The sequence below is a fragment of the Alternaria alternata genome (genome assembly GCF_001642055.1).
Source record: "Alternaria alternata strain SRC1lrK2f unplaced genomic scaffold CC77scaffold_35, whole genome shotgun sequence".
In the NCBI taxonomy this organism is placed as follows: domain Eukaryota; kingdom Fungi; phylum Ascomycota; class Dothideomycetes; order Pleosporales; family Pleosporaceae; genus Alternaria; species Alternaria alternata.
The window spans coordinates 1-15,164 of NW_017306224.1; the positions used below are offsets into that span (position 1 = coordinate 1).

Here is a 15,164-nt window from a genome sequence, read left to right on the forward strand (position 1 = left end):
ACGAGCAAGTAGTCAAGACGCTGCTCAACGCGGGCGCCGATGTCAACGCGCAGGGTGGACGCTACGGCAACGCACTGCAGGCAGCTTCATGGGGAGGCCACGAGCAGGTAGTCAAGACGCTGCTCAATGCAGGTGCGCATCAACACCTGGAGGATGATCTTGCGTTAAGTCCTGAATAGCTTTGTTCATGTATTTTACCGAAGGCCTTAAGATGACGGTAGCAGTTAGGGACAGTATGCAATAAGCGTGTTGAGTTGACCTAGAAAGGAACATGGCGCGTAGGAGAACAGGACTTTAGACGTGTTTCTTAAGTTGAGTTAATGCTTCTTGAAAGGCAGCAGAGCTCGCCACATCTATTTTAAGGTGCTACAAGGTGGGCATAGCGCTGAATTCATTACAATAGAATACAGTAGGTAGCAAGCGCGCTAATGCAGACCCATGCATGCTAAGCGATGTTAGCTTGTCCCGCCAGCTCAGGCTCGTTCCCTAAGATCTCCTGCTTCGCACTACAGGGCTGCCGGCATGCTCGCTTCCACATCGGAGCAATCTAACGAGCCTAGGAGGTCGATCTTCCTACGTTGCGCTCTCTGCGCAACCCACCGAGCGCTTTAGTGGTCTCTAAGGTCACTAATAGACAGGGGGGTATTGCTAACAAGTTAGTTAACGACGGTAACAAAACGATTGATATTACAGCTAACGTAGAAGCAATTTGTGTCGGACGCTAACATGCTTAAAGAGCAACAGCTATATAATTATAGTAGACTAATAGCAGTTTTATAGGCCCGCAGATAGGAGACGCCGAAGCTCCGAATTGCCAACCTGTCTCGCGACATAGTGTGTCTCCTCACTCAGGGACGCACCTTACTGGCATGCGCGATTGTAGCAACTTCGATGCTGCTCTATCTATTGCATTGGTGTCGCCAGAAGCGCAAATCGTCTCGCGTTGATGCCAGAGACGACCGAGATAGCATTTCAGGACGGACAACAGAAGGGGAAAGCGTTTGGTAGTCCAGTACTAGATATACTTTGAGATGTTATAGCGCAGTGTATTTGATCCATCTTACACGCAGGATTCCACGACCGCCTCTGTTCCCCAAAAGATTTCTAGTTTCCGGTGATGTATCAAGCCTGATATGAGCACCGTGTATAGTGACCTGCAAGCTCTTGCTAGTGACACCGTCGTAGCGCTTTCTATTCCTCACCTAGTTGCTCGAGTTGTACCGCGCTCGACCAACCGCGCCATTTTGATGTCAAGCTAAGCATAGGGGCTGAAAACTCCAGTCAACGAATAATCACAGTATAGTGTGCGAAAGCAAGAAAACGATTCCGATCTTTACTGGCTTCTGAGCCGCTTGCCTGGCCGTTCTGCACTGCTCAAGGATAGCGAGACGCGACTCGATAAGCATCACGCCTGCACAAACTGAGGTCGTCCTAAACGTGCATCTAGCAAGAAAGCAGATGCGACAGCATTACATATCGAGTATATAACGCGGCTCTGTGCTGATGTCTACTGAGTGCATCTACAGGCTCGAGCCAAAATATCTCCTGGCTTCAACATGCGCTTTCTACACGTGTCCGTCCCGAGCGCGCTCTTTGCCAACGCGTTCGCGCAAACAACAATTGTATCGCTCCAGAACAATCGAGTCGAGCAGGCGGGTTGCGCACCAAAGGTAGGACAGCAAAGCACTAGGCGCCCGCGCCCTCCGTTGACAGCCATACACAGCTTCACTTCTGCTCCAACACAGCCTGGCGAGAATGCAGTGCACCAATCACTTCGCCAGATCGCTGTGTCGCTACTGACCGGCTAAATGACGTTGGCTCCATCGCCATCGAGCTAGGCTTGTGTTGCCGCTTCTACAGGTACGTTCAGTCTCGTAACAGATGAGTGCTCAAGCCCTGACTATCTAGTGATGATAACTGCAACTCGCCGCTCATGGATCAAGGAGGCGAAGAGACGTGGTACCCCGGGTTGGAGCAGGTGTCGGACGCCTTTAAAGCGGAGGTGGGCAGCTACATGTGCAACAACGGGACTCTCTCTTCAGACTGCCCCGGAGCTGGGGCAGCGAACGTGAGTATATCTGGAGGCGTAGCAACCCCGACCGCGTCTCAGTAAATGATCCAGAGGTTCGTAATCACAACATTCAAGCTGCAAGTATGACCAAAGTACACCATAGAGTCGTTAGCAAACAATACACTAGCAGTGCAAGCCTGTACTCTCCACCTGCCAGTCGTGAGCGAGTCTTGCATGTTGCTCGAGCTGTCGTTCATACGGCGTCGCCCCTCTAACGCGAGATCAGGCAATGCCGCAACGTGAGCCTAGCGTCTAGACCGCATCGATGCCTGCTGAGTTGTATCTAACTATCGCTTCAACTTTCGTCGTTTGTCGTTTGTCGGTGCAGCGCTTCCGCTACACGTCGCGCACAAACATGCTTCATCTCTTGCAAAGCTGCTGCCGTAATCGACCGTGATCTCCATGCCATCCCATATATCTCGTCGTGCGCGAAGCATCAGTCGTGCTCGGCCGGAGATTATCTTCACCGTCATTTCCGCACAAGGGTCGCAGGCATGATTGACCAGTCGAGCCCAGTTGCTCTTCTCTTTGCAATGCAGTCTGCAGGTCGTGCCTACATCCGGCCTCTCGAGCTCGACAGACGTGTAGCTACCGGTGGACCAGTCCAGCGGCTTCACCTCACCGACCAGCTCCTGGATGTACTCGCCCTCGGTGAAAGCTAAGCCCCCACTTGAAGCCGCCAGAGCTTGGATGCCCCGTCCTTTCGAGCCGTAGTCGACGACGCGGTGGCGGTTCTGATGCAGCCCAGCAAGACAGGTGCACTCTTCGATGCCACAGGTCTCGCAGGCACTCGGCGGAGCCCACGTGGGATCCTGGGGCCACTCCCATGGCCAGGACGGTGGTCTAGGCCAGTCATGGTCAGGCGTGTACGAGTTGACCTTCGGGTAAGAAACGGGCTGCAGGAGCGCGAGCATCTCAGCTTCCGAGAGATGGTCGAAAGAGGCTACGTTGTCGTACTCGAACGTGAACTCTACATCCTTCGCGAACATACCCTGGATAAAAACACCGACCTGACATCGTGCCTCTAGGAGCGTCCGATTCTCCGTCGCCAGACGCTGAAAGGCGTCGATACTGCCGTTTGTCATGCTGTAGTAGTGATTGTCAGGGATGTCCGTCAAGGGGAGAAGGCAAAGGAGCCCACGTCCGAAGCCTTGGCAGATCTGGTAGATCTTCGTTGCGCGCTTTACACGTCCCTGTAACTGCTCACGGTCCTTCTTCGTCGCGTTGACGAAGCCCTGCGCTTTCAGCACTTGATCATACACGGAACTGTGGAGACGAATGGCACCCTGCCTCAGCGAGTCCATCTCGGAAGCGAACGCATACTGCGCTGATTTCATGTGCAGGACATCTAGCCAGGTGCGGTCTTGAGCAAGACGAATTCTCATGTCAGAGGCAGCAAGCCTCGCGATCTGGTCGCTCGCGACTGGAGCGAGCTCGATCCGAGCCAACTGAGATCTCCATGCGCGGATCAGTGTTATACAGTTGCGCAGAGCTCGTGGGCCAAGGACGGCTTCTAGCAGGCGTTCCTCAATCGGTACAAGCACCGAAGCTGGGACAGGTGTGCACGACGGTCTGGAGGTGTGAACATGCCTACTGTTCGCAGGACAGCGAGCCAGCATGGCGTGTCTTTTGTGTTTTTTCTGAGCAGTGTCAACTTCCTGCTGTTTCCGCTTGTTTGTTAGCGGAGGCGCCCCATCACCAGAATCCATAGCTGGCTCGGCGAAGTCAGGCACGAAGCTTTGACGAGTAAGCACGTTTCTGCCACACTTCCTCTCGCCGCTCTCACACCACACATAGTCGGTTGGATCGTCGGGAGCATCAGTAAACTCGTAGTTGATAGCTATCGCGAAGTTCATGCCGGTGTTTCGGACCTCATGGTAGACACGCCCTGGTAGAGTGACCAAGACGTCTCCCGGTCTTTGACATACCATCTCATAGTTGATACCATTCCTTTCGAGCCATCGAGGTCCTACGATGATGTTGTGGTGTCGCACAAACTGCGAACATGCTCTAGAAGTCGGGAACTGGTCTCTGATGCAGCGCTCGAGCTTCTCAGCACTGCTTCGGTGAACGATGATCCAGTGCTTTTCTGCGCCTGCGAGCAGCAGGTTCGCAGACCCAGTATTGCCGTCCTCGACGTGCAACGTTGCAGGTGTGTCGGGTTCACAGCTGACGTACCAGTACGGACGGTTAACGCCAGCGATCTCAGGCCGGCGATTACACTGCGGCCCAGCGTCTAGCAGAGTATTGATGCTGTGATCAGACAGTGGTTCGCAGATCAGATATCGAACGCGGCCGGGAGGTCTTGCTATCCACTCCTCAAAGTTTTCCTTGGGCTGCTGAGAAGCACACGCTTCACTGAAGCCTTCCATGTCGCAAAGGTTGAGCGAAGTGTCTGCAGCGACCTGCGCGTGCAGACAGTCGGCGTCTCCCCGAGCAAGTGCAAAGCCTTTGATATCGTCTCGGTCCGACGCCTGGGCGCCGCGGAGGAGTTGTGTGAGTTCTGAAGCATCCCAGCGATGCTGCACTTGCAGAATGAGGTATCCGCGCTCGTCGACGTTGTGGCGGCGTAAGGCCTGCCGCGCGTCCTGGATGGCGACAACCATGTTCTTCCTTAGCTGCGAAAGCAGGCATGGAAAGCGCAGATTGTAGTCCCCTGCTCTACGCTCTGACAGCCGCCGCTCTATTGGAATCTGGTCGACATGTCCCTGCTGCCGCTCTTGCGTCTCGGCTTCGCGTTCTTCAGGTTCGTGTCCCTCGACTTCGCGTGTCTCTAGCTCTCCGAGTTTTGTGAGTTGCGCCTGCGCTTCCTTGACAATCGCCTTGAACGTCGCCGCGAGATCCGATTTGCAGATCGACTGCTTCGAGGATGCGTTTCTCGGTCTCGGCCTACTGTGAGCGCGTTCGTGGTGAGCTTCTGCCGATTTGACCTCTTCTAGTTGCCGGACAAGCTGTTTGGCAGCCGCTAATAACGCGTCAATGGACTCGCTATCGGAAGGATGTCGCGCTGCCATTGCGAAACAGCAGACGCGGAACTCTCTGTCCTACACTGCAGCGCGCCCACGCGAACGCGTCGTCAGCGCACAGGTCGCAAGAGCTGGCGGTGCAATTGTGATCCGTGCGCAGGCTCGGCCTTTGCTTCTGGCGATCGCTCACGTGCGAAACCAAGCGATTAGCCTCACTCATCGTACTGTAACTGTAGCACTTCTACACAAGACATTGCACTGACACTGCTTGAAGTTACAGTAGTATACAATTGCATATTCTGGATATTTTGAGTTTCAAATTTCCTAGTTTGTTCATCCTTTTGTTATTCTCGACTTTTCAAGGTAAAGCCTGGCCTGACAGATATTTGTGACGGATACACCGTATGAGACTGGGCGGACACATCTGTGTTCGCATCAAAGGCCGTTCGCAGACCTTTTTCTCTTTATTCCCCTGAGCAATGTAAGCACGGCCGGAGTGCTTGATAGCACAGCCTGACGCAGATCAACCAACAGCCTGTGTTCATCTGCATCACTGAGGGCACGGGAACTAGACCCTGTCAATTTTCCATAAACCCAGTGCTGCGCAAGCTTCATGACTACGTTTTCTGATCTACCGCGCCAGGATTTGCGCTGTTGTAGCATTTTGTGTGTCTCCTGCACAGCATTTTCTTCCTGGTCTTGCGTCTGAAGGTCAGGAACATCGGCAGCCTCGGACACCGTAGCACGCTCGGCTTCAGCTTCGACTCCTATGGCATGGTAGCTACTGCTTTGACTGATGAACACAAGTGCTTCTGCGATAGCAGCATTGGCTTGACATAGCTCCCGAATATGTAACATCATCGACTGAGGAGGTGCTTCGCTGATGGTTTGTAGCGCGGCCCTGATGGCTGAGATATCTTCTGCCATACCGATCGAAAAAGAGTATGATGTGTCTACTGTGCGTACTGCGTCTGTTCAAGAAGGAACCATTGGGTAGACAAGAGCCATATAGCATTGGAACCTTAGACTAGGTACACAATTTCGATGCATCAATAAACCGACGCAGGTTCGGAACATAAGGCCTTGACTCGATGAATTTAAACTCGTCCAGTTCCCCGAAGTCACCTTAGATTTTCCGTATTCTACCGCAAAATACACTGAAGATGTGTCTTGTCATATCCATATGTCAAATCCGTAGACTTCACGACTTGGAAAAGTATTCCCAGCCTCTTTCGCGACGCGATCGTGCCCGAGCGCTTCGACAACAGGTCATTTGGCATATCAGTAGTTTAATCGAGAAGATTGCCACGAAGCCTGGATCATCTTCTGCACCGCCGCCATATTCCTACTGACGATTCTGTCAGCGAACAAATGACTGCCACAAAATTATGTTCTTCCTGCAGCATGAGTCCGTAAGTTGCTGTCTTGTTTGTTGTATCTGCCTTTGTAACCGACTCTCTCCTCATTTCTTAATATTGGTTGGTCGCAGATAGAACAATACTCTCCTCATCACCACAGTGCACGAAGCTTCGCGATAAATGGATTCATCCGGACTGAGTTTTAACGTGCGTTATAGTTATAGTTTTGGAGTAAAGCGTCTGGACCAAGCCTGAGTTTTGGATAGTAGAGATGTTTAGTACACTTTTTCCAGCACGATCCCGCCAAGTGAGGCTTTAGTCTGGATGGGTCTACTATCGACCACACGTTAGCTTGTTAGCTGCATTTCTTATGACGTGTACGTGGCTTCACAAAGTAGTTCACTGGGAAGGCTACAATCAGCCTCCTAGCATTCAGAGAGGCAAAGAATGGCACAAATCTCAGACTTGGTTAGATGAAATAAGGTACTATAATTATGTTCTTAAAGTAAGAAGAGCTCAAGATTCTGCTAGCATTTGACATGATTTTACCAAAGACCACTCACGCTAGCTACTGTGCTTGCCAGGTCTAAAGATCTGATTGACTTTCCTTGTGGCAGAAGCATACACAATATCTTGAGATCTCGGGCCAAGAGCGGGTTACTTGGCCAACTAGACAATCTCTCGATTGTGCGGGAGCGAAGGATATCCAGAACCGTCTCCTTGAGGGAAGTTTGCCCAGATGATGACAAATAGATTTCAGAGGAATGGATAGCTTGGAGGAGAAGCACTTTCTCAAACTCCCTAGACGGTGTTAGTGTAGGAAGTAGCATCCGAATGAGAGGGTTACTTGCGAGTGAAGTGTCTCCACAGGATTAGATAACATCACCAGGCTTTTGCTTGTGATTCGATATGCCTCGTATGGACTGTTGGCAACTTCGCCAATACGGTCAAAGGCGACGATATTCGAAAGTGCAGCTTGTACCCAACGGTTGACGACTCCAATAAACCCTTGCTGAGCTGACGACTTAGCCACCGTACCAGTCAAACATTCGCAGCTTCTCAAGATCTTCAGGTACGGCTGTAACAACCGAGTTATGCTCCTGTAATACTCTGCTCGCAACGAAGCCATGAGAGGGTCGGTTGACGGTAGCTCCTCATCTTCCCATCGTAAATGTGGGAGAAGCAGATGAGATTTCCAGTATCTGAACATTTCAATTTGACTGTTCGCAAAGTCCGTGATATACTCCAGGCCCTCGTCGTCAATGCTTTTAGGCGTAGCAAGATCTGTGGGGTAACGCTCCTGCGTCTTCTCAAGTACATTCCAAAGCTGTACCCTGATCATGTAAAACATCGCGGGGCTTTCTTCAGAACTCTCTCCCAGATGCATGATGCTTCCGGGGATGGAAAGGAGGTCTGCCGAGACAGTGCTGAGACAAACGTCGATACCACTAGGAGAAGTGTTAAATTACTGTAACAAGTAGACTAGAGTGTAGGAACTAACTGTGCCAGATCTCGGCATATCCAAGAACCCCTCTTCGCTTCTTGTGAGATTGAGTAGCTCGGATCTCGGATGGCTAAGGCATCATCCGAGACATCGGCACTACACTCTGTTAACCTATTATGCTGGAGAACCATGACAGATCTTACTAGTAGCCGAGATCCATGAATATGCCGTAAGCACAACTAATGTTCGTCCAACTCTGCCGAAGCATTCCAGAGTGGTTGAAATACAATGCAGCCAAAGTCATAGTTTGCGCGACAGCGACACTGTATTCACCACGCTCGCGTGCGAGGATGCCATGGGCGTAAGAGTAATATGCCATGCCTAGGAGGTTGCTGGGATCCCTTGAACCGTCGCTGATCGATGTAAAACTCCCAAGTGCGAGAAAGAGGAGGACATTGGCATTGTGTAGGTATGGCATGATCGAACGTCTACGTACCGTCGCAGCATCGCTGTACTCTTTGATGAATTCGTCGCACATTTTCCGAGGTGCGTCAAAGATCGGGCACAGGACATGCCCGTTTCTTATGTATGCCTCAGACAGCTCTTGCAGCCTTTTGAACGAGAACAGTTTTTCGTGTGTCTCTTGACTGATTTCAAGCGGCTTAGGAAGCAAAAGGCGAGGGGCAACAAGTTCTTGGAGGCGTATCGATGTCCCAGTCAGCGTCCTGGAGACAACATTGACTTCGTGAAACACGGCTTTCATGATTTCCTCCAGGCGCTCCAGGATTTTATCCTGCCTAGAAGTAGTTAACGACCAACAGCGAGCTAGTAAATGGTTGCATACTTTGTTGGTGGCGTGTCCCCATACTGGCATGTCTTGTTGCCATCTTCGCATGGCTTGCATGGTTCTGATCCATCGCATTTCCGCTTTCGATCTTGACATGGCTTGCAAGCGCGGTTAACTCGAGGCTTGTGCATTTGAGGTCTTCGCTTGTCGTGTAGGAGTGAAAGGGCTTTTCGCTTGTCGAGTTCAGATGGATTGTACAGCTCGCTTCCGAGAATACAAATGCTGTGATAGAGTCCAACAATGGAGAAACGAAAGGCTGCCTTGCGTAAGACGACGAAGAAGGGCCTAAATAGTGGGAAAGACTTAATTTAAAGAGCAAGTAATAGCTGAGTGCGGGGATGAAGGTCCGGATAATCACGATGACTAGTATTTTGAAGCAGATGAGAAGGGCCAGGGCGTACACGGATGTGGTCGCGAAAAGAGTGCTGCATCACTAGCCAAGCCCTCATCAAAGCCCGCAGCTGGCGTGCAGTCACACAACCAGGGGTAGCCCCTCTCACGCAGCATTTATGTGCACCAACCAGACGTTAAGTTTTGCCTGTCGGATGTATGTGCAGCTAAGTTTATGTTTGTCGCCCATACTAGCCAGATCATATAGTTACCACGAAGTACAGAAAACTCGTAGCCGTAATGCTCCCTCTCAGAAAGAAATTCCTCGTTGCATCGAAGCTCCAACCACCAGCTCTAACACCCTCATACACCACGGCAGAGATAGCCTCATATGTACTAAGTGCCAATTTTAATGTCGTCTGAAGATAGTATAGTCGACCCTATTATTTGGTGTTTGCAGGAGCCTACAGGAATCGCTGACATCAGGCATCGAATTCAGTAATTTTGGGGTAGCAGGTGGTTCACTTGTAATGGGAAACACTTTGCTGTGGTATTCAGGTATCCAAAAGAAACCGGGTTCAGATTTGGGATTAGGAGGTTCGCTGTTCATTTTCGAATAACGCTAGGGTGATAGAATAATGCAAGTTCGATTAAAGGTCTGGAAAACAAAGCCATGGAAAAGCTTCCTGGCATTGCAGCTAGGCTGATCTGGGAATTATCGTGGCGAGCGGTTAGACTGCAGCATACAGCCCCTTCTCCACAAGTAGCACACGCCTGCGTATGACACGGGGACTCAGAAGCGCCCAGGCCCCACAAGAATGGTACGATACGAGTGACAACGGTCCTATGAAGCCTCGGAGTGACGGCGCTAGATGTTTCGTCCCATACACGTGCGCCATCTTTTCCACGGCGAGTTCTAGAGCGCGCTGCTTGCACTAGACATACGAGCTAACATGCTTCAATGTAAGCAATGCCACCTTCTCATGTATTTGGCAAATCCTAGGCGATGATTGACGCCCTTGGTGCCGGATATCTGCGTCATAGCAAGTTTTGGGGTTTGATTAGTTACAGCGTGGAGAAATCACTCACTACTTTAGGATGCTGTGGGTGGAGGTCGTAAGGCCTAGTAACATTGTATCTGGAGGGACTTTACACACAATAGTATATGGACAATGCTGATGATACGGTACGCTCTACTTATCAAAATTACTTGGTAAAGCCGAAACACGATCTATATACTCACAACAGACTTAACGTACGCCTGTAAAATTGGAGGGCACTGTTCGAGCGGAAGCGCTTCGCCTACTTTGACCTGCAACCCCTCCTCCGGTACAAGGCCACGATAAACAGGATCCCGAACATCAATGCGCTTCTGCTCAAGCTGCGACAACTGATTGTAGACCGAATCTCCAACAATATCCCGTAGTTGCCTCGCAATACGCTCGCACTCAACAAGTGCGCCAAAATCCACTCTTTGCAGGAGGCGAACACTGTCCGACCGGGTCAGGACAATCACTTGACAGCCATAAACGCCCTCACAAGTTGAGTAAAAAGAGCCGACAGCAACAACTCCAGTAATGTGTTCAGGAAGAGAGGCACCTGTAATACGGTTTGCATGCTTCTGAGTGGTCTGGGCTAGCGGGAGCATGGCGTCGGAAGCAGCATAGTTGGGTGCAGACAGGTTTGCTGTAGACATCCGATACTTCGTGTCTCCCTTCAAGTCGCTTGACGGTCTGTAGGTGTTTACATCGATATTTGAGCGATAAGTGGTATCCGGAATGATAGCCTCTTTCGACGAGTGAAGAGACGCTCGTCGCAAGTCCGGTCCGCGATACCAAGCTGAGAAACTCCAATGACCAGGCTTTCTCTGGGCTGGGAAGAAGCATGATCGTAGCCACTTCACTAAGGTGATGTAGCCGGATTTTACGAAATCGGTTCCTGCATATAACGATGGATGCTCCGAGATATCCGCTGTGGTGGTGGCTTCTACCGGTCTGCTGCAACATCTCCTATCGAACTCTTTGATCCTCTTAACTGTATCTTGATATACTTTCGTGGGATTGAAATGTATATGTAAGAAGCTCTTCACGGTAAAGGTCTCGTCTTCATCTACTTGTTGTATTGTAGAGTGTGGCCCGATGGATCGCAAGACATTTACGCGAACATAGTGCGTGCCGCCCTCGCACCAAACGTTATAGAAGATTCTAATTTCTGGCTTCGGGGCTTCCATTTTTATCGTCTCGATGCAAATATGTCCAATAGTGTAGCCATGCTTCTTTTCTAGATGTATTTTATATGGCTCGTGGCAGCGGTGGCCATAGCGCTTTGGGCAATGACTGCACTGGAGATGTCCGCCCGCTACGACATGTCAGCATTCAGAATCACTAAAATCGTGAGCATGGACTGAAGAAAGGAGTAGCTTACAATCGGGATGAAGGACGAGTTTCTCTTCACGTGGTCGCTGGCCTGGAGGGTTAGGCTAAAAGGTCAGTTCCTTTCTTGTCCTTTGGAGTTTAGGCTGGAAAATAGTGGTGAGCAACATACCCAAGATGCAGCTACAGCATCCTGAGCCATATCTCCAGTAGATCAGGTTCGAAAGAAGGCAACCGGTGAAGGGCACAAGAGCGGTGAAGGGATGAACTGAAGGACGTCCTAGCCTCGCAGGAGGAGCGCATGATATATGAGTATCTCAGCCACCGGAACGTTGATCTATCCTTTCCTGCAATGCACAGTCGACTCGGAGACGGGAACAAGAAGCTGGCCCAGATAGGGCCGTTCGTAACAGACTAGGTAGAGACGGGAGCGAGTAGATGCAGGTCTAACCCACTAAGCGCGCTGTGCGATATGCCAATTTTAGGTCGATTAACACGGCATGGCTGGAAAAAGCTTAGTTTGTTGTCTCGTAAAGATGTTGGAGCTTCCCAGGCTATTCTAAAAGCAGCTTAGGTTTCAGTCCCAAATCTGGGACTCAAACCTAATCTTCTTTGAGACGTCTTCCACGTCCGCACCTGTGAACCTCAACGTCCACTTTGCAAGAAAAATGACGTTCCCCAGAAACCAGAGCAGTTTCGTGATAGCGGTAGATTCGTGTTCACCGTCTGACGTATTGAAAGACTACGTGAGTAAGCCCTTTGGAGATAAGAAACGGTTGGTGACTAGATCGATCAAGGCCCTGCTTGCATGTATGCATCGTTTCTTCCGGAAAGGAACGGTGCTTGAGTGCTGCAGGATTCTTCCACAGGAGTTTGAGCCCGACGAGCTTTTCAAATGTACGAAATTCCTCCGGGCCCCTGTCCAAGCCACGCCGCAGCCACACCAACTACAGAACGCCACAACATCACCGGAAGAATACTTTAGACTTCTAATTCCGTATCATGAGAAAAGATTCAAGAGATTGATAAAGGTTGCTCAATGTATCACCAACTTCCAACACGGAGAGTCTGTCGACTCACATAGAGTCTACAATGCAATCTCAATCCCGGAAACTCCAATTGCACGGGCAGAGGCAATATTTGAGCGAATAATGTCAAAACAGGATACTAGAACCTACCGGTACAACCTCCTTTACTTCAGCAATGCAGTCGATCAGTATAACAGCTTGCAACTGGAGGTCTCACAAGGTCGAAGCAACAAATCTGTTGCTTTTGACACAATCTCCAAGGGTGACAAGAAAAAAAGGGAGATTGCGCGTAGAACGTACGCTGATGCCTGTCGATATCTCGAGCTTCTAGAAACAGGAGGTCCCGGTTCTCTATTGTCGATGAACGCCACGAAATCCGAGTAAGCATGGAATTTTTGAACCTTCGCAACCTCTAACATACGGCAGCGTGGAAAATCTCAACAACACAGACATCCAATTACTGTGCAGCTATCGTAAGGAGATTCATGGTCATATCGAAGAGCAATCCAGGTCTTTGGATTTCACTGTGGTAAAAGAGCTTGTCGGCGGGCTCTTAGCTCAAGGTCTGGAGAAAGTTGATATCACCAAAGGAGTCACCCGTTTGACAAAGCTTATTTGCCGCTACTTGGACACGGACTCACTTAGTCGAGATGGTAAAATACGACCAGGTCCCATCAGTATGGACGGTATCGAAGATTGCAGGTGTAGCCTTTCTCAACCACCAAGTGAACCTGTACCCGCAACGGCTGTCGTAGCACCCTGCCATACCTTGTCTCCTAGTTTGCCAGAACTCATCCCCTTTTATCATGCTTCAAACAGCCAGCAGCCATATTCTACTGCCACAGAGACATGCACGAACACCACGAAACGGCGGAGAGTTTCCAAAGATGAAAGAATACAATCTCCGACAGTATGCCCAATCCCGACTCAACAAGACAATACAAGTACAATTCAGGCAGAAAATCGAAACTTGATAACGGACGTTTCTACCCATGCGGAGCAGCACCAAGATTCATCACTATGCCCTGAGAAGGTGGGAAGTATAGATCACGACGGTATTAGCCCAACCTCGCCCGTGGTGCCTCGCGGAAGATCCCTATCAAGCTCAAAAGAGATGGAGAGAAGGCAAAACACAGGTTCAAGTCATTTTGGAGTATACACAGGTGAGCCAGTGGTGGGCCAGCAGTTTCTAGCATCCCATTCTCGCCCATCACGGTCTACGTTTGACAATGCAGGCACCCAGCAATCTTCGCGAGTCAACAAGGATCCACTCCTTCCACCAAACTCGAACGCAGAAGCAGAATTCACATCATACGCAATAGATTTCGTACATACCCTAGACTACGATGCTAGACTTGCATTTGGCCTTCTCAGTAGTCCACAACAACGCTAAGTGGTCGGCCTCTCTGGTGGTGGTGCCTTCGGCTTGGGATGAAGGATCAGATTGATGGTAATCTTGGCGGACACTCCGATAGAGACCTCTTCGTCACCAGAGAGGACCTTCATGGTGTGCGGCCGCAATTTATCAAGTACATGGTAATCGCCGATCTTAATATCGATTTCGTCTTCCACATTGCTGTCCGTCCAGATTGACGATATAACTCCGACGTGATCTCGCGAGATTATAAGCCTGCCTTTGACCAGGCGTAGCATAACCGGCCATAATTCAGGCTGCAAGCCAACATCTGGTACTGCCTGTCGAATGATGCCCCACTATGATTTATCAGAGGATATCCGCAGAGTCTAGAGGATAGTCTACGCACTACACTGGAAAAATACTCTCGATTTAGAGCTGTGAACTCAGGGCTGGGCTTGAAAACGAATATCTCGCCTTGTTGTGCTGACACGTTGAGCTCGCCATCGTTTCTGACTTTCATCGAACCCTGAGCTTTGTCGTCCTGTTCTCGTATCTTGGCGGCCACCTCATGGACTCGACTATCGAAAGACGCAGTAGTACCCACAGTTCGGTTTAGGTACATTGCCAGCGATGAGGCGGTGGATGGTAAAGGCTGTGGATAGTGTCGTAAAAACTTTTCGGTGAGATGCGGGGCAATCTACTAAGCATATGTGTACAAAACGGCGATGATTTAAATAAAGCCACGACAAGTAATTGGTTTGAGGGTGATTGTATGATAGTTACGAGTATGTTCTGAGGATACCTAGAGTGTATTGACAAAGAAGCACCTGGAGTGCCTACACTAGCGTGCCTAAACTTTAGCGTGCGCGTATGCCTCGGCAACAACTGTGATCTCGTTTCCATATCCCTATCCTACAATCCTCTATAACAACACTTCCATGAAACTCATTTCAACCCTAGTTCCTTCTTCTCCGCGTCGCTCATTGTCCGCATAACAGACCCTGCGGCAGTCGACGGTTGGTCACGGGACCCACTCTGATCTTGATTATCATCACGCTGAACCTCTCCATTCACAGTACGATTGCCTTGGCCATTGACTGAGTTGGAGTTGTTGACCGCACTCGAAGTGGGTTTAGTCTCTTGACTAGGCATAATCGGTATGAGTTGAGTCTTTGTGGGGTAAGCGCATGCATTCAAGGTGAGCCATCGTCTTGAACTTACTGCTTGTCGGGCCAAGGGTAAGATCAAAACTAAAGCTATGAAAGCAGGGCAAATTAACGACAACCCAGTTCCGAGAGACATGTGAATAAGCGCTATAGCAGATGCTCTGAACATCATGAATAGATTTTGAAAGACTGTACACTTACAGCAAATATGGTGGGGGAAAGAAG

The 15,164-nt window shown here is 50.1% G+C and overlaps 5 protein-coding genes across 5 annotated transcripts; 1 reads left to right on the forward strand and 4 right to left on the reverse strand.

Moving 5' to 3' along the window:
• CC77DRAFT_949600 (hypothetical protein) lies at positions 1 to 179 on the forward strand (the record flags this gene model as incomplete). Its single annotated transcript, XM_018535270.1, has 1 exon — positions 1 to 179. A coding segment is annotated over one exon (179 nt), but the record flags the coding sequence as incomplete, so codon positions are not given.
• Positions 180 to 2,358: 2,179 nt separating this feature from the next.
• CC77DRAFT_1014263 (hypothetical protein) lies at positions 2,359 to 5,964 on the reverse strand (the record flags this gene model as incomplete). Its single annotated transcript, XM_018523885.1, has 2 exons — positions 2,359 to 5,110; positions 5,492 to 5,964. 2 exons carry the CDS (start codon positions 5,962 to 5,964, stop codon positions 2,359 to 2,361), a joined length of 3,225 nt encoding a protein of 1,074 aa, XP_018379425.1.
• Positions 5,965 to 6,864: 900 nt separating this feature from the next.
• CC77DRAFT_1044919 (hypothetical protein) lies at positions 6,865 to 8,218 on the reverse strand (the record flags this gene model as incomplete). The annotated part of the gene is made up of 5 exons (XM_018527376.1): positions 6,865 to 6,881; positions 7,021 to 7,196; positions 7,247 to 7,843; positions 7,897 to 7,995; positions 8,043 to 8,218. The coding sequence occupies 5 exons, from the start codon at positions 8,216 to 8,218 to the stop codon at positions 6,865 to 6,867; spliced, it is 1,065 nt and encodes a 354-aa protein (XP_018379426.1).
• Positions 8,219 to 10,190: 1,972 nt separating this feature from the next.
• On the reverse strand, positions 10,191 to 11,557 carry CC77DRAFT_577233 (hypothetical protein). Its single transcript, XM_018532314.1, has 2 exons — positions 11,441 to 11,557; positions 10,191 to 11,374 (listed from the first exon to the last, which is right to left on the reverse strand). The coding sequence occupies exon 2, from the start codon at positions 11,244 to 11,246 to the stop codon at positions 10,248 to 10,250; it is 999 nt and encodes a 332-aa protein (XP_018379427.1). The 5' UTR covers positions 11,247 to 11,374; positions 11,441 to 11,557; the 3' UTR covers positions 10,191 to 10,247.
• A 1,981-nt stretch (positions 11,558 to 13,538) lies between these two features.
• CC77DRAFT_1001940 (hypothetical protein) lies at positions 13,539 to 14,587 on the reverse strand. The gene is made up of 2 exons (XM_018523170.1): positions 14,180 to 14,587; positions 13,539 to 14,129 (listed from the first exon to the last, which is right to left on the reverse strand). The coding sequence occupies exons 1-2, from the start codon at positions 14,393 to 14,395 to the stop codon at positions 13,806 to 13,808; spliced, it is 540 nt and encodes a 179-aa protein (XP_018379428.1). The 5' UTR covers positions 14,396 to 14,587; the 3' UTR covers positions 13,539 to 13,805.
• Between the last annotated feature and the right edge of the window lie 577 nt (positions 14,588 to 15,164).

Bases quoted from the DNA above. Each gene is read 5' to 3' on its own strand.
- CC77DRAFT_1001940 (XM_018523170.1), bottom strand. From the start codon at position 14,395: ATGTACCTAAACCGAACTGTGGGTACTACTGCGTCTTTCGATAGTCGA. The intron at 14,130-14,179 runs GTGCGTAGACTA...GATAAATCATAG, and splicing joins GAGAGTATTTTTCCAGTGTA to TGGGGCATCATTCGACAGGC.
- CC77DRAFT_577233 (XM_018532314.1), bottom strand. From the start codon at position 11,246: ATGGAAGCCCCGAAGCCAGAAATTAGAATCTTCTATAACGTTTGGTGC.